We start from the raw sequence: 18,142 nt of genomic DNA, 5'->3' as shown, positions 1-18,142 counted from the left end.
TATAAAAAAATTCCTTTAATTGCACATTCACATCACTGTACAGAAAAAACGTTTTTAATAAATCAAACATTGGCTTGATCTGATCGTGTTCCTTTGATGAATCTATCATTTATTTATTTGATTATTCACCAGTTCCACAAACAAAAAATCACAAAAATCACCAATCTCGCAATTACAGAAAATAAGTTGTTAGAAAAACTTTACAGACAAATGCATCAATATATTTTACTTAATATAACATTAAAACACTATTAGTTACAGAAGAGTAAATTAAAATTCCTGATGTGTGTTGAAATATGTAATACGACTTTAAACTTGAGTTGCTTAAAATCATAATAACAAAATGGATTGGCTGTAAAGTGTCAGTAATTAGTAAATTCACCACATGGGGAAGTTAACATTCCGTAAAAACACATTGAGAAATAAAATTACTTTTCAAGAGCAAAAAAAAAAAAAGGGGTTTACAATTAAACTGATACTTAGACAGAAGGGCGTAACCAAAAACAGTTTTAGTTATATATATATATGTGTATATTTTCTGAAGTAATGTTGTCTTTGATACTCGATAGGCAAGATAAACACCTGCAGGAAATATCCTCAAACATCGTCAGTTCTTCTAACCACTTTTCATTTCAAGTTCGTCAAATAAAGTCGCGTTTTGTATCTTATAAGAATAATCAACCAATCAGGTTCAACTACATTACGTAAGTCATTTTTGTTCATTGACCTGTAAGCAGACCTACCTGTTAGAAGACTTCATGATTGAGTTTCAGGCAAAATGAAAAATTTCGAGAAAACACGGCATATAAGGTACAACAGACTCAAATATCTTCTTTTCCTGATCGACATTTGTTCTGAAGTAGTTCGGTTTTGAGTGATTTAAAACCACGTGTAATTACGATACACACCTTAAACTGTAATCTATAATTCTATACGCTTGGATAATGTATTAACTTAAATATAAAGTTGCTTGTATTAAAACACAATTCCATTTTTAGTACTTGTTCATATCACAAACAACTGTTCTTCTTGGAAATGTGTTCATTTAGTTCATTCTTATCATAAGTTTGTGATTGGCCAAGCATCACAAATTTGCTACTATGAAGAGCGGAAACAATTATCAGAGAACAGTAAAAAATAAAATCATTGTTTCCTTTTGTTTCATTTCAGTAGCTAAGTGTCGGTGGAATCAGAGTTTACAAGTGCGACCTATTAGCTCATGATTACGTCAGAAGCTTGAAGAACATGATGGCCAAGCTGACATTGACGAATAGAACTAACATAACTAACTGCTGCTTCGAAAACCAGGCCTGTAATGAAACAAATAAAAAATGTAGAATTATTTAAAACACACAGAAAAACGCTAGTTGATATTTTTAAAAATACTACTTAAATATATATAAAGTTCTGTCCTGAAGAGGTGCCTACACTATTCAGTCTATCTCTATTTCTGTACTCGGTTTTTCTGACATCACTATTTTAATACATTCTCGCAATGAATCATCATTCGCATATAACGTAATTGAATTAGGCATAACGTGAAAAAAATGTATTCATAACAAAATATAAACGTTTAGGTAACTCTTAGACTTTGACAGCTATGTAAAAACAACTGATATATTAATGAACAATTATATATATACATATATGAACAGCCTGCTACTAAAATGGGTAAGTGACGATGACGTCCTGTCTGAATGTTCATCAGTGTGTCGTAACATCATCACTATTTAACTATTTCAACAGTAGGCTGTCCGTTTGTGAAAATGATTTGTCAACGGTTTATTACTTGATAAACATATCTTTTAAACGCCTTAAGCACATGCTTTTAGAATGCAAAATTCTACCAAGTGAAACATTGGAAAATACAAATTTTAATTAAGATGGCACCGATATAAATATTTTGTTTAATCTTTTTGAAACGCTTAGTAAAAGAGTTGTTTTACAAGTTTCCATTGTTAAAGTTCATATACTTTGTCGAGAAACCTATAAGTACAAGTAAGTTTTCACAAAATAAATAATAGTGTCTTCAGATTTTACTAAGTCGTCAAAATCGACAATGTTGTGGGTAACTCTCCTGTATGATTTCGAAAGGTCGCCAGCTTTTCGACTTAAATATACATAGAATATAGAATAACAAATTTGTCAAATGTTATTTCAAACACCTCTATTTGTTGCCAACATTTCAGTTTTTCTTAAAAATAATTTACAAATAATAGTTATTTTGAGTATGGTGTTCTTTATTAATAAATAATAATAATAATAACCCAGATTCACTGAGTTTCAAAAAAAGACGTAAAATATTGTTTGATATTTCACACTAGGTGGCCCCCATTGGCACAGCGGAATGTCTGCAGACTTATACCGCTATAAATGGGTTTGGTTTGTTTTGAATTTCGATCAAAGCTACTCAAGGGCTATCTGCGCTAGCTGTCCATAATTTAGCAAAGACTAGAGGGAAGGCAGGTAGTCATCATCACCCACCGCCAACTCGTAGGCTACTCTTTTACCAACGAATAGTGGGATTAACCCCATTAATAATGCCCCCACAGGTAAAAGGGCCAGCATGTCTGGTGTAACGGGGATTCAAACCCGTGAGCTTCAGATTGCGAGTTGAGTGTTTTAACCACCTGGCCATGCTGGGCCCTAGAAATGGGTAAAACATTGTTTAAAAATATTCAATATCAGTCTGTTTCAGTAACAATGCCCTAAAATATACCAACTTTTCAGAAAGATGGAACTTTTGATATTTTAATTAATATTCTTTACAGTTGCTAGAGCCCTAGTTACAAATTTATTGATTTGTCTACTTACATTCATTAGTATAAACTTTAAAGGTTTAGGTCAAATAAATATTTCACAATAATTTTATAATGTTCTTACTGCTTTACACATTATCGTACAGATCACTATTGATGACGTAATTAAATATAACACTTTATCAGTCTTATTTCTTAGAATAATTTTCAATGATTGTGTTTCTTCTTTATGTAATACAAATTAGCCTAAACTAATATTTTCCTGAAAGATATTTTACAATATTTAGTTATTTCTTTGTCTGTATAACATAGTTTTATTGCATATAGTGTTTTAGGCACCAGTTTTTATTTCTCTTTGTTTAGTTTATTTTTATTTTGACTTAAAAAATCGAAAAAAAGCGCTTAGAAAAATTTACAAATAATAGAAAACACAAATATTAAAATTATACACATTTTAATTAATGAAAGCTTATATTTAAATTTAGTAAAATATACTTTATGGTACAAAACTTGCTTAATTAAATAGAAGTCCCCGCTGGTACAGCAGTAAGTCTATGGATTTATAACGCTAATACCAGGGATTCGATTTCCCTCAGTAGACTCAGCAGATAGCTCATTGTGGCTTTGATATAAGAAAACACACACACACAAAGCTCTAATGCATACTGATTTTGTTTTCGTTACAGAAAAGTAATATGTATTTGTATAGCACTGTAAACATATACATTTCGTGTATTATTTTTATAACTACCTAATTTTATAGATTAATTTTCAAGTAATAAGAAAGAAAAATATCAAATACAGCTAAACTTTTTTATTCATAAAGCTGATGGAACGAATAATTCAATATGTAGACGTTTAACACCCTAACTACAAGATATTTCAAATACATGAATATTTTACGGACTCTTGTCTTCTTCGTAAGACAGTTGTTAAAACACTGCATTCGACAAGTTTGAAGATCATGAGATCAGTTTCCCATTTTTATTTGTTAACTATATATATTCGTTACCAAATCTTCCTCGAGATATTCATTATACTGAAGCATTAACCATGAAATGACAACAGTGGACACAAATGGTCAAACACGTCATAATGAGACTGTTTGTATAGGGTTTGAAAGAATAAACTCTGTCAAAAAACGACCGAGTCATCCAGTCACCTTATCTGGGAACAGTGCGAACAGTTTGGCAGCAGGCCTAACGGGATTCTCTAAGGACTAATTTGGCCATGGTATTTGTGAAGAGATCACATTACCTTCAAATAAATCTAGATATAGCTTACACTATAGGAATAGAGTTTTATAAGCAGAGTACATAAGATTTCCTCAAATCATGTAATAAAGCGCTGTATTATAATAATTAAACGTAATAAAGAATTAAATAATTAATTAAATAACCAATTATTAAAACGTAACTGTTTATAGATAATTTTTCATATTGTATATTTGTTATAAAAATATACTTATGAATTCAAAATATGTAAACTGTCATATATAAACTGTCATAAACTGTTAAAAATATTTGAGACCAAAGATTGTGCTCAAAAACATTTACAGATACACACATACACGTGCACGTAAATAAACACACACATATATACACATTGTGTAAATTTAGCTCTTTTATTCATAATTTTCAGTTTTGGGATTTTATATTTGTTTTATGTGTTATTTCGAAAGAGGTATATATACACACACGCGTCTGAGTGTGCATCTAGACATCTATATTTATTATTAAAAAAATAATTATTATTTTAATTAGAATACTTATCAGTTCTCTTAATTTACACTTTGAAATTTTATTTTTTTATTCTTTTAAAAGGTTTTCACAAGAGTTATTGGCTAAATATCACTTTCACTGCTCATGAGCAATTCTGGGCATAGCTGCAAGATAAACAGCTGACAGATGGTAGACGTATGTTCCTAACCTTGTATAGTTGTTGTTTCTCATTGCACAGTTGTACTCTAAATTTATTTGCCTGTGCGACAAACATTTATGGGGTGGAAAGGGAGAGTCACTGTCTGATAAAATATCCAGTGTAAGATGTTGCTGCTAAGTTACGCCCTCTTGTCTTTAATGTTAACAAAACTATTACATAATATTTCTAAATATATATATTACCTAATTCAATCTTTTTTTGAAAATATACCATTAAAAAAACATATTCTTCGATTTATAAATCTTATAATGTAGCCTATAATGAATAAGACAAACTCGTTATTAGAGTTGTGTATGAGTAAGGTTAGATATCTAGCTTTCTTTTAAGTAATCGATGTGTTTGGAATGTTCTAAAAAGAATTCTGTACTGAATTTTAACTTTTCAACTCTTCTAAAATAATCCTAGAAAACATCGAATTTTATAAAAGTAGGCTTAGAGCACAAGTAATAATCAAACTTAAGTAAGAAATGGCATACAAAACTGACAAATTAGGAAATTACATCAGACTCTTTACAAAGTATTCTGTTCTTTCTACGCAGACATGTTTGTGGCATAAACCATTGTAATTAACATCTTAAGTTCGAAAATAAATTTTCTTAAGGTATATAGCAAATTATTTTGTACAATGTTTATTCAAGTAGACTATACATGACTACACAATTCCAATTTCAATTGCGATAAGACCCAATCGAGTTGTTTTTTTTTTCAACATGAGACATGCTTATTAATAAAAGTACGTGGTTGTTAATAGAGTATGGCCAGTTGTTTAAGGTACTCAACTCGTAATCCGAGGATCGCGGGTTCGAATCCCCGTCATACCAAACATGCTCGTCCTTTCAGCCGTGGGGCCATTATAATATTACGCTTAATCCTATTATTTGTTGGTAAAAGAGTAACCCATGAGTTGGCGGTGGGTGGTGATGACTAGTTGCCTTCCCTCTAGTCTTACACTTCTAAATTAGGGACAGCTAGCGCAGATAGCTCTCGTGTAGCTTTGCGCGAAATTAAAACAAATGTTAAAAGAACAGATTTCCTTAGTTTATTTTAACGCAAAATTACACATTTAGTTATCTGCATTCTGTCTACAATAGGAAATCAAACCACGGATTTTAGTGTTCTTAAGCTATAAACGTACCGTTGGTCAAACAGACAACAGGTTTTCTTAGATAAATGTCAAAATTCCTTCTCACATGTTGATTGATAATATCTATTTATAGTGTGTTATTTGTTAATATATTACCTACAACTCTTTCGTAGATTGTTTCTAAACAACAAGTATTTAAGAAATATTTATCATTCGCTCAGCTTACCTTTACATCAGAGTTGAACAAATATAATAACGGATTAGAGCGAAGTCTCTCAGCTTCATACTGCATTCTTCGAATTTCTTCCCTCCTTTGTGAACTTAACTGAGAAACCTCGGCTCTAGTCATAACCTTAGCATTCACTGTTACGGCCTGTATATCAGGAAGACTCTTTTTTCTCTTAATAACAGCAGGTTTGCTAGGCTGAACTTGGGACGGAGGTTGTTTTTTTGTTGCCCCACGATAAAGTGATGCAGTTCTGTGAGGAGTGTAATCTGAGATCTTGTTCTCTTTTGCACTTAGATGAGTACTAGTAAAACCAGTCCCGTTACCTGTTTCATTGAGATTAGGAGAAGCTATGTTAGGTACAGAATCAATTTGGCACTCAAAGTTTTCGGCATGGAGGTTTGGGAGTGTGGACCGTCTGGGAAGATCAGTATCACCCATGCTTTCAAAAGATCCAGGATCAAGAGAATAATCTGTAGTATATATAATAGGATTATGTGAAAAATTCATATGAACTTGATTAGTCTTAGATTTGTTGATATTTAATTTTTGAGCAGATTGACTACCAGATGAGTCAACATTTAAGTTGGCATTCTCAAAACCATGTTGGTCCAAATGCTCAAATAATCCCTTATTAATAGCAAAGATACCCTCTCTCTCTCTAAAGCTTTGTCTTCTCTGATTTTGAAAAGGCCCTTGTGGATTTCTTGAGAATGTTTCAATTCCCGTTGGTGCACCTAGCGAATCTAGAGAACTCACAATTTTCTGGTTAATTTGAGGTGGTTCTGGAACTGGGGTGTTTCCTCTGACTGGAACTTGAGCGGATCTATTACCATAACGATCAATATTCATGGTTATAGCGTCCGAAGATATCAGTTCTGTTTGAATATTTCCACCTTGGATAGAATCTTGGTTTTCTTGAGCGACACTAGCTTGGGGTAAATAAGCTGTATGGGGTATCTGTTGAGTTTGAGGGACACTGGCTTGAGGTAAATAAGCTGTATGGGGTATCTGTTGAGTTTGAGGGACACTGGCTTGGGATAAATAAGATGTATGGGATATCTGTTGAGTTTGAGGGATACTGGCTTGGGATAAATAAGGTATATGGGATATCTGTTGTGTTTTTTGATTTGGCGGTATAGTTGATGGTCTTCGTACATTCTTTTCTAGTTTTTCCTTATGTTCACCTGGTTTTATTTTCAGCACGTCACTCCCTATTGTGAAAAGATTAATGAATACATGATTCTTTTCAATACCATAAACGTATTTCACAACCTCATAACGACATACATTATTTCGATTTATAAATATTTTTACTTTATATTTCTTAAGGTGTACAGGTATAATTAATCTGATATAAATATTATTTTCCCTTTGTTTTGCACAAAATTACAAAATTCTACAGTTAAATTATCTACCTTGCAATTCTATATGTATCCGGTTTGATCTTATAAACGTACATGCAATAATGTTACTTGATGTTTTAATTGTTCTTATAAGTTTAAAAAAAAACGTTTAAAGATGAATTTTCTATATAGATGTTCATGAAATATTCGAGGGTTTAAATGTGAGCACGCGTAAGTGCATGTTTATCAGCACTAACCATCGTAATTATAAGTAACAGCGACGTTTACTAGCATTTTTATCTGTATTAATAACAATTATTTGATCCAATGCACTTCTCTTTTGCTTTTAAAGTTATGTTATTCTCAGTAGTTTGGAGGGCAATGCTAACAGTTAAACAGATCATTTCATGGGACAAATTCATAATACCGTTTAGTGAGGAACATACTGAAATAAATAATTAATTTGAAAATACCACACAAACAACTTTTACAGTGGACATGCTCTGATACAATGTTTCAACGCATAGTACCGCGTCATCATAGGTGACAGTTACAATTGGAATGTAACTCTTCTCTGATGATGATCATATACTATGGATTGAAGCGCTGTAACAAATAGAGTTCGCCTACTGTAAAAGTTGCTGATATCATATTTTGGAAAAAAAAAAACACTTCACAATAAGCGTAGCTCGTGTACTAGCTTAAATAGTTTGCGGTCGTTTACGTTATATTATTATAAATATTTACACACAAAAGGGAATTATGATTATAATCACAGCCTGGTCTTTGTTATTATTAATTGTCGATTTGCAGATTTGCAATCACCTTCATGTGTATTGAAATTTTTAGGATTTCTCTTTCTCTCCTTTTGGCGGCGTTCCAAAACGTCCCAGATTGATTTTATAGTAAGATTGACGATCTGGATTGATTAATGTAAATTATTGAAGGCTTAGCGTAATGTGAGGCACAATTAAGTTGAATGAAGTGGGGGTCATTTTTTATAGAATTTAATCAATGTGGGGAAAGGAGAACTACTCAGAATCTACCATTACTACATGACGTTCAGAGTGTACCATTACTACATGGCATTCAGAGTATACCATTACTACATGACGTTCGCATGTAGACCAAATTAGACCAAGTCCAATTCACCTAAAACAGCTTTTCGTCATGGTACTAATTCATTTCTTCATTTCGGGCGCCGATTTTCATTATTTTTCATACTAATTTTGACGCTAGAAGCAACACGACAGCCAATGGTTTGTGTTAGAACTTGCTGTTATTACCATCTGTGAAACAATGAAACATAACAATTCGTGATAAAATGTCTCGTACATTCGCATTGTTAATGCTACATCCAACAATCATATATATATTTAATGATCTACGAGCTTCTTTTCCTATAGTATCATGTCTTTTAACCTTCTGTGACCTTTGCTGACCTTTGCTAACCCTGAATACCTACCAGTCCCTGTCGTTGTTAGCTTTTATATTTATTTGGTGTTAAGCACAAAGCCACTCAATAAGTTATCTGTGATTTATCCACTAAGGGTATCTAAGCCAAATTTTAGCGTTATAAGCCCTCAGATTTACCCTAATTAACCAAGTGGCAGCATCATGTTAACCCATACGGGTTTTTTTGTTAATGATTCATGCACCAAGTAAATATCAAGTATCAGGAAACTACGAGCAATAGCACGAGAGTTCCTTATATATGAAAATATTCTGTATGACTTGAATAGTCAGGCTAAAGAAAGCGTGTAAAATATAAAAAAAATATATTGACGAAATTCAACGATGTGTTTCCTTTAACATCATCTGTTCTCAAAACATTTATTGTATTACTCACACAGACGATGAAAGGAGAGATCGATAAATTTATCATTGCCTAACAGATTGGAAATTGAAATATAAAAGTCTCTTCGTGAGCCAATATAAGTGTAGCGTTGTTTTCAAGTGGCGCACAAAATCTTCCAGTCTCGTCACCTACTGTAAACAGGATGGTAAAATCTTGCCACTGACTCTATTCGCCATATACTAATATCAGCGAATGATACTAATATTCAATGGAACAAACAAAATGTATATGTTAGTACCGCTACAAGTATCTAATATTTGAATGATAGGGCGGTAGTGCCTCATGGAATGTACATGAAGTTTTATTGGAACTAACCCCATTACTAGAAAAGGTGAGACTAGTACAGCATATGGTAATTTAGCGTATATTCATTTACTGAACAGCTGTTGTCGTCAAAGTTGGATCTACGACAAAACAACAATTAGTTTCCGTTTTGGTTTATTGCCCAGAGTAGATCAGAGTAGGTCTGAAGACTTATTATTGAGTTTCGATACGTGTTGTATACAAATGGTATGTTGTATAGCTTTGTGCATAACAACAAACAAGTTTCCAGTTTTCTTATGCGTATTATCGGTGTCTCAGCTTTAAGCTTGATGGCTTATAAGTCTTAAATTTTAGTTTTGATCTCTGTGATGGGCAACAACGCACAAATAACCCATTTTGCTAGTTTGTCCTTGAATAAACAAACTTTGCCAAATTATTTCATAAAAGTGAAGTATCTTGAGTGGTCTCCTTGAAAAATCACATAATGTTGGAAGCCTATTTTTTTTAAATAATCGTTAGAAATAGACAAAATAAACAGACGAGAAACTGCAGTTTCTGAATTGCTATATAAATTAAAATAGAATTGTTAAAATAGTGTGTCCATTTTTAGCAGGCTCGGCATGGCCAGGTGGGTTAAAGCGTGCGATTTGTAATTTGAGGGTCGCGGGTTCGCATCCGCGTCGCGCCAAACATGCTCGCCCTCTTAGCCGTGGGGGCGTTATAATGTGACGGTCAATCCCACTATTCGTTGGTAAAAGAGTAGCTCAAGAGTTGGCGATGGATGGTGATGACTAGCTGCCTCCTCTCTAGTCTTACACTGCTAAATTAGGGACGGATAGCGCAGATAGCCCTCGAGTAGCTTTGCGCAAAATTCAAAAACAAACAAACCATTTTAGTATTGCAGAGATGTGGTTATTATTGTGTGAATTATAATAGTTATGATGTTACCCGAAATTATTTCTAATTATATTCCCCGATAAGACAGCGGTAAGTCTTCGGATTTACAACGTTAAAATCCAGGGTTCGATTCTCGTCGTTGGACACAGCGGATAGCTTGATATGGCTTTACAATGAAAAAACACACACCATTCCCTTAACCATAAACTTGTTAAACTGAACTGTTAATCGCTTTGTTGGTCTGTAGTAAAATTCTGCTACAAAGCATAAATGTACAGATATGAATAACAGTGTAATGTTAAACTACAGAACATCGTCCTGAAAAGATTTAGCAAACCTTTTGATAATTGTGTAAGTACAAACAAAAGAGGACCACATCACAATGTTGTAATCTATAAGTAGGGTCAATCAGAGGGAAGGGCCATTTTATCCGAGACTTAAACTCAAAGAAAGCCTTAAACTTAGACATTTGTTATGTTTCGCAACTTTTTATGCACAGAAAAATGTTAAATAATGCATGTAAATACATTCAAATTATGTTTCATGTTTCTTTTTGGTTTTCTTATTCTACTGTCATGTGCCATCATTTTATTTTTTATTATTATATCCAGATGCCTCTAAAGATAAAAGTTGCCGTCAAACCTGGGAGAGGTTATAGCTAAGACGTACTTGGTATTCACCTAATTAGCAAAGAAAGCCAATGACAAAATCTAACCTTCTTAAATAAATGGTCTTTATAATTTACCCTGAGCCTCCCTAAACCTGTGAAAGCTCCTACTTATGACGTGCTTGCTGTTTATCTGATTAGCCACTGACAAATTCTAACTTTTTTAAGTCAATGGTCTTTGTAACTTACCTGACTGTTGCAATTCTGGAGCTAACTGTTGGGCTATTAATCTGGCAATGTCAGAATCTTCTCTCGCGTGTAAAGCAGAAATATCAGCTTGTTCTGCTTTTCCTCGAGCTGTTGCCGTTCTGGAAAGAGGTAAAATCTATATTTTCTGATATTAAACTAAACTACTTATGGAAGTAAACCAGCTTAGCCATAATTATTTAGTTTTTATATAACAATATAAAAGTTCCTGGCTTCTAATAATCTATGAATATTTACTTTCAATATGCAAGATTGTGATAAATATTATTTCTTATGTATCGTTCGGAAGTCAAATATTTATATCTTTAGCGTTTATGACTTTAACTGAATTGTGAAACTACAAATATATTTAATCAGCTAAGGTGGTTGTAAGGTGGCGCATGTAAATATATTTCCCTGTTTTAGATTAGTATTAATATCAAAAGAAAAACAAATAAGAAATGGGATGGGAAATCGTTTGATAATTTAGAGTATAAATTATATGCAGATTTGTTTCGCGTTGATATTAAGTTAAAGTGATATCCTGCAATGTCGCTGATACTAGTTGTCTTACTGACAACTTATTATTATTATTATTATGCCTTTCGATTCCATGAAGGAACATAGGGCCGCAATTGCTTGCGGATTCATTAACAGGCTGGTTTTTTAAGTGAGTAAATTGTTAGCCTACTGCACAACCCCCAACCAGGAGGAAAAACCTGAGCCGTCCCTAATACAGCTGTGTAAGACTAGAGGGAAAGCAGCTAGTCATCACCACCCACCGCCAACTCTTGGGCTACTCTTTTACCAACGAATAGTGGGATTGACCGTCACATTATAACGCCCCCACAGCTGAAAGGGCGAGCATGTTTAGCGCGACTGGGATGCAAACCCGCGACCCTCGGCCATGCCGGGCACCTTACTGACTACTGCAACAATATAATTCTATTTACATGACTCGTTAAACTACACTGTAGTTCGTTCACTGACGAAGCAATAACATAAGATTGGTGAAAAGCAGCTCAAACAACATAACACAGACATACAAATTCAATAAACGATAGTTTTCCTTGAAGCTTAGTGTCATAGTTCGAACTACACAAGCATTTTGTGTGGCCATCAAGGACAAATTCATCACGAAGAAACAAGCGTTATGTGCGAACCAAAACCTGTACATTATGGTGCTTAAAGCCTGTTTATTATCGACCGCATTTTATTAAGTATATTACAAAAATTAACCCTATAATACTGATAGATTAAACTGTATGCTTTGTAGACTAAAACAAAGTATACTCAACTAATCATTGAGAGCAGCTAGGACTGAAACTGTCAATGGGTAAATAGCAAACATTGTAATTACGACTTAATGAGTAATCTACTGAGATAAATAATTAATTGAAAAATATAAGGATAGTAGCTTTTACAGTAACTATAAAGTAAAAGACATGTAAATGTATTAATTAAATTCCTAATTATCTTTGTCTATAAACAACTTTTAAATAGTAAAATAAATAATTACTCTTTTTTTCAAATTATAGTAATTGAAATTACACATTATTTTTAAAGTTTGTGTTACAATGGGTTGCGTTAAACAAAAAATAAAATATTGGAAAAAGTAAATAGGCTTAACACTTACTGTAAATGCTGAAACATTTTTTACCAATTTATTTGAATCAAATCATTGTAACTAAGACAACTTCTTGCTAATTTGAAATAGTTAACTGGTAGATATTTCTGGTTCCATCATGTGTGTGAGTTAAACTTTATCGTATATTCGGTCTGAGTTCTTCACATTGTCTCTAATTATAGACTTGTACGATAAAGAATAACATTTTGTATTCACAGATGTACTTTTAAAAAAATCAGACACACACCTTTAAGAAAAAAGATGAGGAAAGATACCGTTCCTTGACTACAGAAACTTCGAGATCTACTTTTGGATGTTTATTTGTAGCGAGAGCAAAAACACCGAAAAGTTGGAGAAGGAAACGTAACGTTAAACCTAAAGTAATCTTAGAAAAGCAGTGTTTAGTCCACATTCAGTTTTTGGCATAGATTTCGAGTTTGTTTTTTTCTGTGTATCTGCACGACGACCTTTCTTAAAAGAGAAACATCGACTTACTAAGCAATATTTCAGATTCGTTAAATAGTCTCATATTTAGATGAACCTGAATTTGCTGGGCATTTTAATAACTTTACGTAATAGTTCCATGATTTACTTAAGTCTTTTTTCTTTTTTATGAAACTTTAATTCGTACATTTTTGACATAATTTCTTAGTAAAAATTGGAAGAAAAAACAGCTATCCTTCTGTGTGTATTTGTGTTTTTCTTATTGCAAAGCTACATCGGGCCATCGGCTTAGCCCACAGAGGGGAATCGAACCCGTGATCTTAGGGTTGTAAATCCGTAAACGTACCGCCGTACTAGGGTGAGACACAGCCATCAATCCAATAATGACTAATTTTAATTGCATTCAAACAATAGTTTGCTCATTTATTAATCTAGTTGAGCTCTGAAGATTCGAAATTGATATTTGTAATTTCGTTCGTAAGTTTTCAGCACCTATTGCAAAGTAGTGACTTACCAGTATATCGCACTATGTTAATTGTATATCATTAAAAGACCTAGTTATTGCAAACCATATCAAGCAATTTATATTTCCGAATTACCTATAATTTTTTTCTTCCAACTTCAAATAGTGTTGGGTTCTTGGCAGCATCTATTGCGTTAAGGAAGCTTTAAAACTTGCTGTATAATAATGAAATTTCACTAGGTGTCACTATTTTATTCAAACAACTAAGCATTTTTTTCATAACTTATCTTGATCCCTTCTCCAAAATATTTTGCTTTGTTTGTTGTTGAGTTTCGCGCAAAGCTGCACGAGTGCTATCTGCGCTAGCCGTCCCTAATTTTGCAGTGTAAGACTAGAGGGAAGGCAACTACTCATCACCACTCACCGCCAACTCTTAGACTACTCTTTTACTAACGAATAGTGGGATTGGGCGTAAATTTAACGTCCGTACAGCTGAAATGCCGAACATGTTTGGTGTGACGTGGATTCGAACTCGCGACCTTCAGATTACGAGTCGAGTGCCTTAACCACTTAGCGCTGCTGGATGCAAATTTAGTGTCTAATTCTAACTAATTGCTTTAAAAAAACATTTCTCAGTTGTTTTTAAAATAATGTTAACGCAGTATTTTCATAAAAGCACAGTCAATATTATATGTCATAGAAAGAGACAGCAATGGATGTTAAAATGTTGTGTGGTTTGTCGCTTAGTTTTAAAAAAAACATGTTGTTTTATATTTATAGTATGATAAATAAAAACATAATAATAGAAATATTCATTGATGTGAATGTTTTTCATATTACTTTTCTCCTTTTTCCAACAATCACTATATTATTATAAATATGAATGTAAACATAAACCTTTCACATAAGCTTAGAAAAGATATAATGAAACATTAGAAGCAAGAAGTGAAACTTATGATATCATAAGATTGATGGCGAAATCTCTTAAAGCAATTGTGTAGGATATGATTTTTTGTCCTGATTAACTGTCATGCATATTATTCTGCATTAAATAATTCCACTGCAATGAAAACAAAATTACGTTTCCACTGGCGTCATTAGCGCTTACCGTCGCTAATTTATCAGTGAAAGACTAGAGGAAAGCAACTAGTCATCACCACCCACCGCTAACTCTGAGATACTCATTTACTAACGAATAGTGTACTTGAATATTACATCTTACCGCCCTCACGGGATTCAAACCTGCGAAATCTAGATTTAGAGTCGAGCATTCTAACCACCTGGCAATACCGGTCCCGAAATGAACGAATGTGAGCGCAAGCTTATGCGTTGCACTTTTCATGAAACAAAATAATTATTCAATGCTCAAAACTTAGTTTTTTTTTGTGTTCACGAATCTACTGAGTTAAGTATAGAAGCAACTTTTACGTTACTGATAACATTTTGTGATTTAGGAAAATTATATTTAGTGGAGTGAAAATATGGATTTGTAGTTTGAATGAATAATGTTGACAGCTTTGTTTGCCTATTTATTTATGATTCCTATTTGCAGATTTTTAAATTCCCATTTTATATATATATTGTTTGCTTGCTTTTTCTGTACTCAGATATGGGCAAAGAAATACTTGATATTGTAACTAACTTCACACAATGTAATTATAATAAACAAAGCTAGTATCTAGTTGATACCGTTCATGATGATTTGTCGTAGCTATTGACTATTTGATCACATTAGTTCGTGATGTAAAATGATAAGCTGTGGCTGGAAATTACCATGGATATTTGTTTGAGAATAAAGTAAGTTTATAGTTTTGATATATCTAAATTATCTCTATATAATGCCTAGCAATGGATAATTATATGTCTTGACTAATACACTAAATGTGTATAGAACGTTACCAGTAGTAAAGCAGCCTTTTTGAACAAAACATCGCTTTGAATAAACCCTCGTATATTTTAAAGTAATTATTCTACAAATGTGTATAATATAATTTAATACTGTATGTGTATTGATTTTTCCCTCCTGTTTTTTACTGGTTTTTTTCATACGTTTTAATCCTGCATGCATTATTAATCTAGATTATCTTTCCCTACAGCTACTCCCGGGCACGGTCTGGGTAGATTATTTGGCGCCCAGGCCACGAAAGTGGGTTTTCTTCGGGGCACTCTCGTTTCCTCCCACACCTAAATACAAGGCATTGGATCTTTAGATCCACGCCCAGGCAACATCCTTGCCCGGCCCTGAATCGTGTCGTTTGAGTTGATATTTTGTCGAGTATGCCGACAACTTGCTCCTTTGCCTTTGCCTCCACTTTGTCGTCTGCCACAACTACCAGATTCGCATCACCCAGATTCATGTTAAACTTATCAACCCTTTTAGCCCAACATTATCAAGAGCCATCCAATCAAAATTCTTAACTCCTACCAAGTACGGAATTGAAGAAGGACAGTTTAGTCTTCGAGCGCCCTTGGGGGTTAATAGTTCCTCAGAAATATCAAGCTTATTCCAAAACAACTGCCAGAACAGTGAGTGAATGAGTCTTGTAATCCAAAGCGACACTCTTTCGTTTCCACGATAGAGCAACTTGTTACTTACGGTGATCTAATGTTCATTTATTAATTGGCTGGTAACTTCTGTTTCACCATCTATTTAAGCTTTCTAAAAAAAACGTTAGATATTTGTCAAAATACTAACTTTAAAGGCAATGATACACTAGAATTATGATTTTGCTTAAAGCTGTAGCATTTTGACAAATGATTTAGATTTCCTTACCTTATAGTTTTTTTTTTTTAATTTCTTGCAAAGGTACACAAAGACTATTCGTGCTAGACTTTCTTCTAAGTCACAGACTATAGGAAAGGAAGCTAATAAACACCACTCACCGCCATGTCTTGGGCTAAACTTTACCAACGCATTAGCGCAGATAGCCTAGTTGATTTGCGCTATAAGACACCAAACCAACGCATTGTAGGTTTGCGTGTCACCTTATAATACCTTCAAGGTTGAAAGTCCAAACGTGTTTAGGAAGAAGTCGTCTACATAACCATCAGGGCTTACTATAGTTTACGCCTTAATTAAGTAAATACAAGGCACTTCAATCTGTTTAGTTACGTTCTTTAATTTTTCTTATATTACTCAATTTTTTAAACCGATATAATGTATGTAAAACTGAGATATCTAATTAAAACGCCATAAAAACATTTCTGATGCATTTTATTTGCTCTCTCTAAAGGTAGCTTAATGATGTTACATAACGAGATATAAAAGGTAGGGAAGACAACACTGATTTTTGTAAGTTATGTTTATATTATAACTCTTAGATTGGAACTTAAACGTTCTAGCATATTTTTATAAATATCTGCTTTACAGAAATGTCTTAACTCTGGTTAAGTCTTTAAATATCTAAAAGTTTCTGTTTTACCAACAGACATAAAACAACAACAAAGATGCACATTTCAGGCGATATGGTTAATCTTTAATATAAATAGTAGGTGTGTTTGTTCTACCTCACCAGAGAACTTTTTATAGCCTTAAAAATACCTGGATATAGCAATGTCCGCCTTTTGGAGAGCTATCTTGGAGGCTCTACCAGCTGCACTTATAGCACCATCTATCCTTTCACGGAATTTAGTTGATCGAAGCAGGAACAGGTGTTTCTTCTTCCCAGTGGTCAAGAGGACGTTGTTCTTGTACTTCCCTTCCTCCTTAGTGCCATCTTTAAAAGTGGTGACCCCATATCCATATTTCTTGTTATTATACCACTCTCCCTCGTATTTGATTCCGTCTGAACGTTCGGCTATTCCAAACCCACATCGCTTGTCGTTCTTCAGCTCTCCCATGTAGGTCTCAACCACATTTGCGTCCGTAATGTCATCCTGACTAACGAAGCTGTTATTGGAGTCACTATGGGCAGAAGATCGAGTTATGGCCGAATGATTAGAACCGGAACTGACTGAACTGGTCACAGACCTTGTGCTTCGGACAGAACCGGAAGTTCCTTTTCTATCAATATCGCCAGTACTTCGTTGTTTCTTAAGTTTCAAACCCTATAAATAAGTTGATGTGAAACCATAGGTGAATAGTAGAAGAGACATTGTTATTTAAAATTTTATCTGAAAAATTTGATTGGCTAAAAAAATTAACGAAGTACAAGGAGTTAATTCATTCAAGCAAAGTTATAATTTTTAATTATTTTAAAGAAAATGGACATTTGTTAACAACCAAAAGATCTATACCTTTATGGTAATATAATAATAACTTTAAATTATATTAAACAATATTAGAATTTATATGCATAGCTTTGTCCAAACACTCACAGAAGGATAAGGGCAAAACTCGGTTAAGAATTCAGCCAAGCTATAATTCAGTTAATTATGACA

At 33.4% G+C, this 18,142-nt stretch overlaps 1 protein-coding gene across 1 annotated transcript in view; it reads right to left on the bottom strand.

Moving 5' to 3' along the window:
* The window catches only part of LOC143233201 (uncharacterized), a 59,443-nt gene continuing 41,301 nt past the window's right edge, over positions 1-18,142 (bottom strand). Inside the window, exons 3-6 of the mRNA XM_076469174.1 lie at positions 17,304-17,809; positions 11,232-11,350; positions 6,011-7,224; positions 1-1,310 (exon numbers count right to left, since the gene is read on the bottom strand). Coding sequence (XP_076325289.1) covers positions 1,224-1,310; positions 6,011-7,224; positions 11,232-11,350; positions 17,304-17,809 — 1,926 coding nt within the window. The 3' untranslated portion in view covers positions 1-1,223. The remainder of the gene's footprint in view (positions 1,311-6,010; positions 7,225-11,231; positions 11,351-17,303; positions 17,810-18,142) is intronic.

This window comes from Tachypleus tridentatus, chromosome 12 (genome assembly GCF_004210375.1).
Source record: "Tachypleus tridentatus isolate NWPU-2018 chromosome 12, ASM421037v1, whole genome shotgun sequence".
NCBI classification, from domain to species: Eukaryota; Metazoa; Arthropoda; class Merostomata; order Xiphosura; family Limulidae; genus Tachypleus; species Tachypleus tridentatus.
Note: the sequence above shows the minus strand (reverse complement) of the source record. Positions and strands in the feature narration are given on the sequence as shown.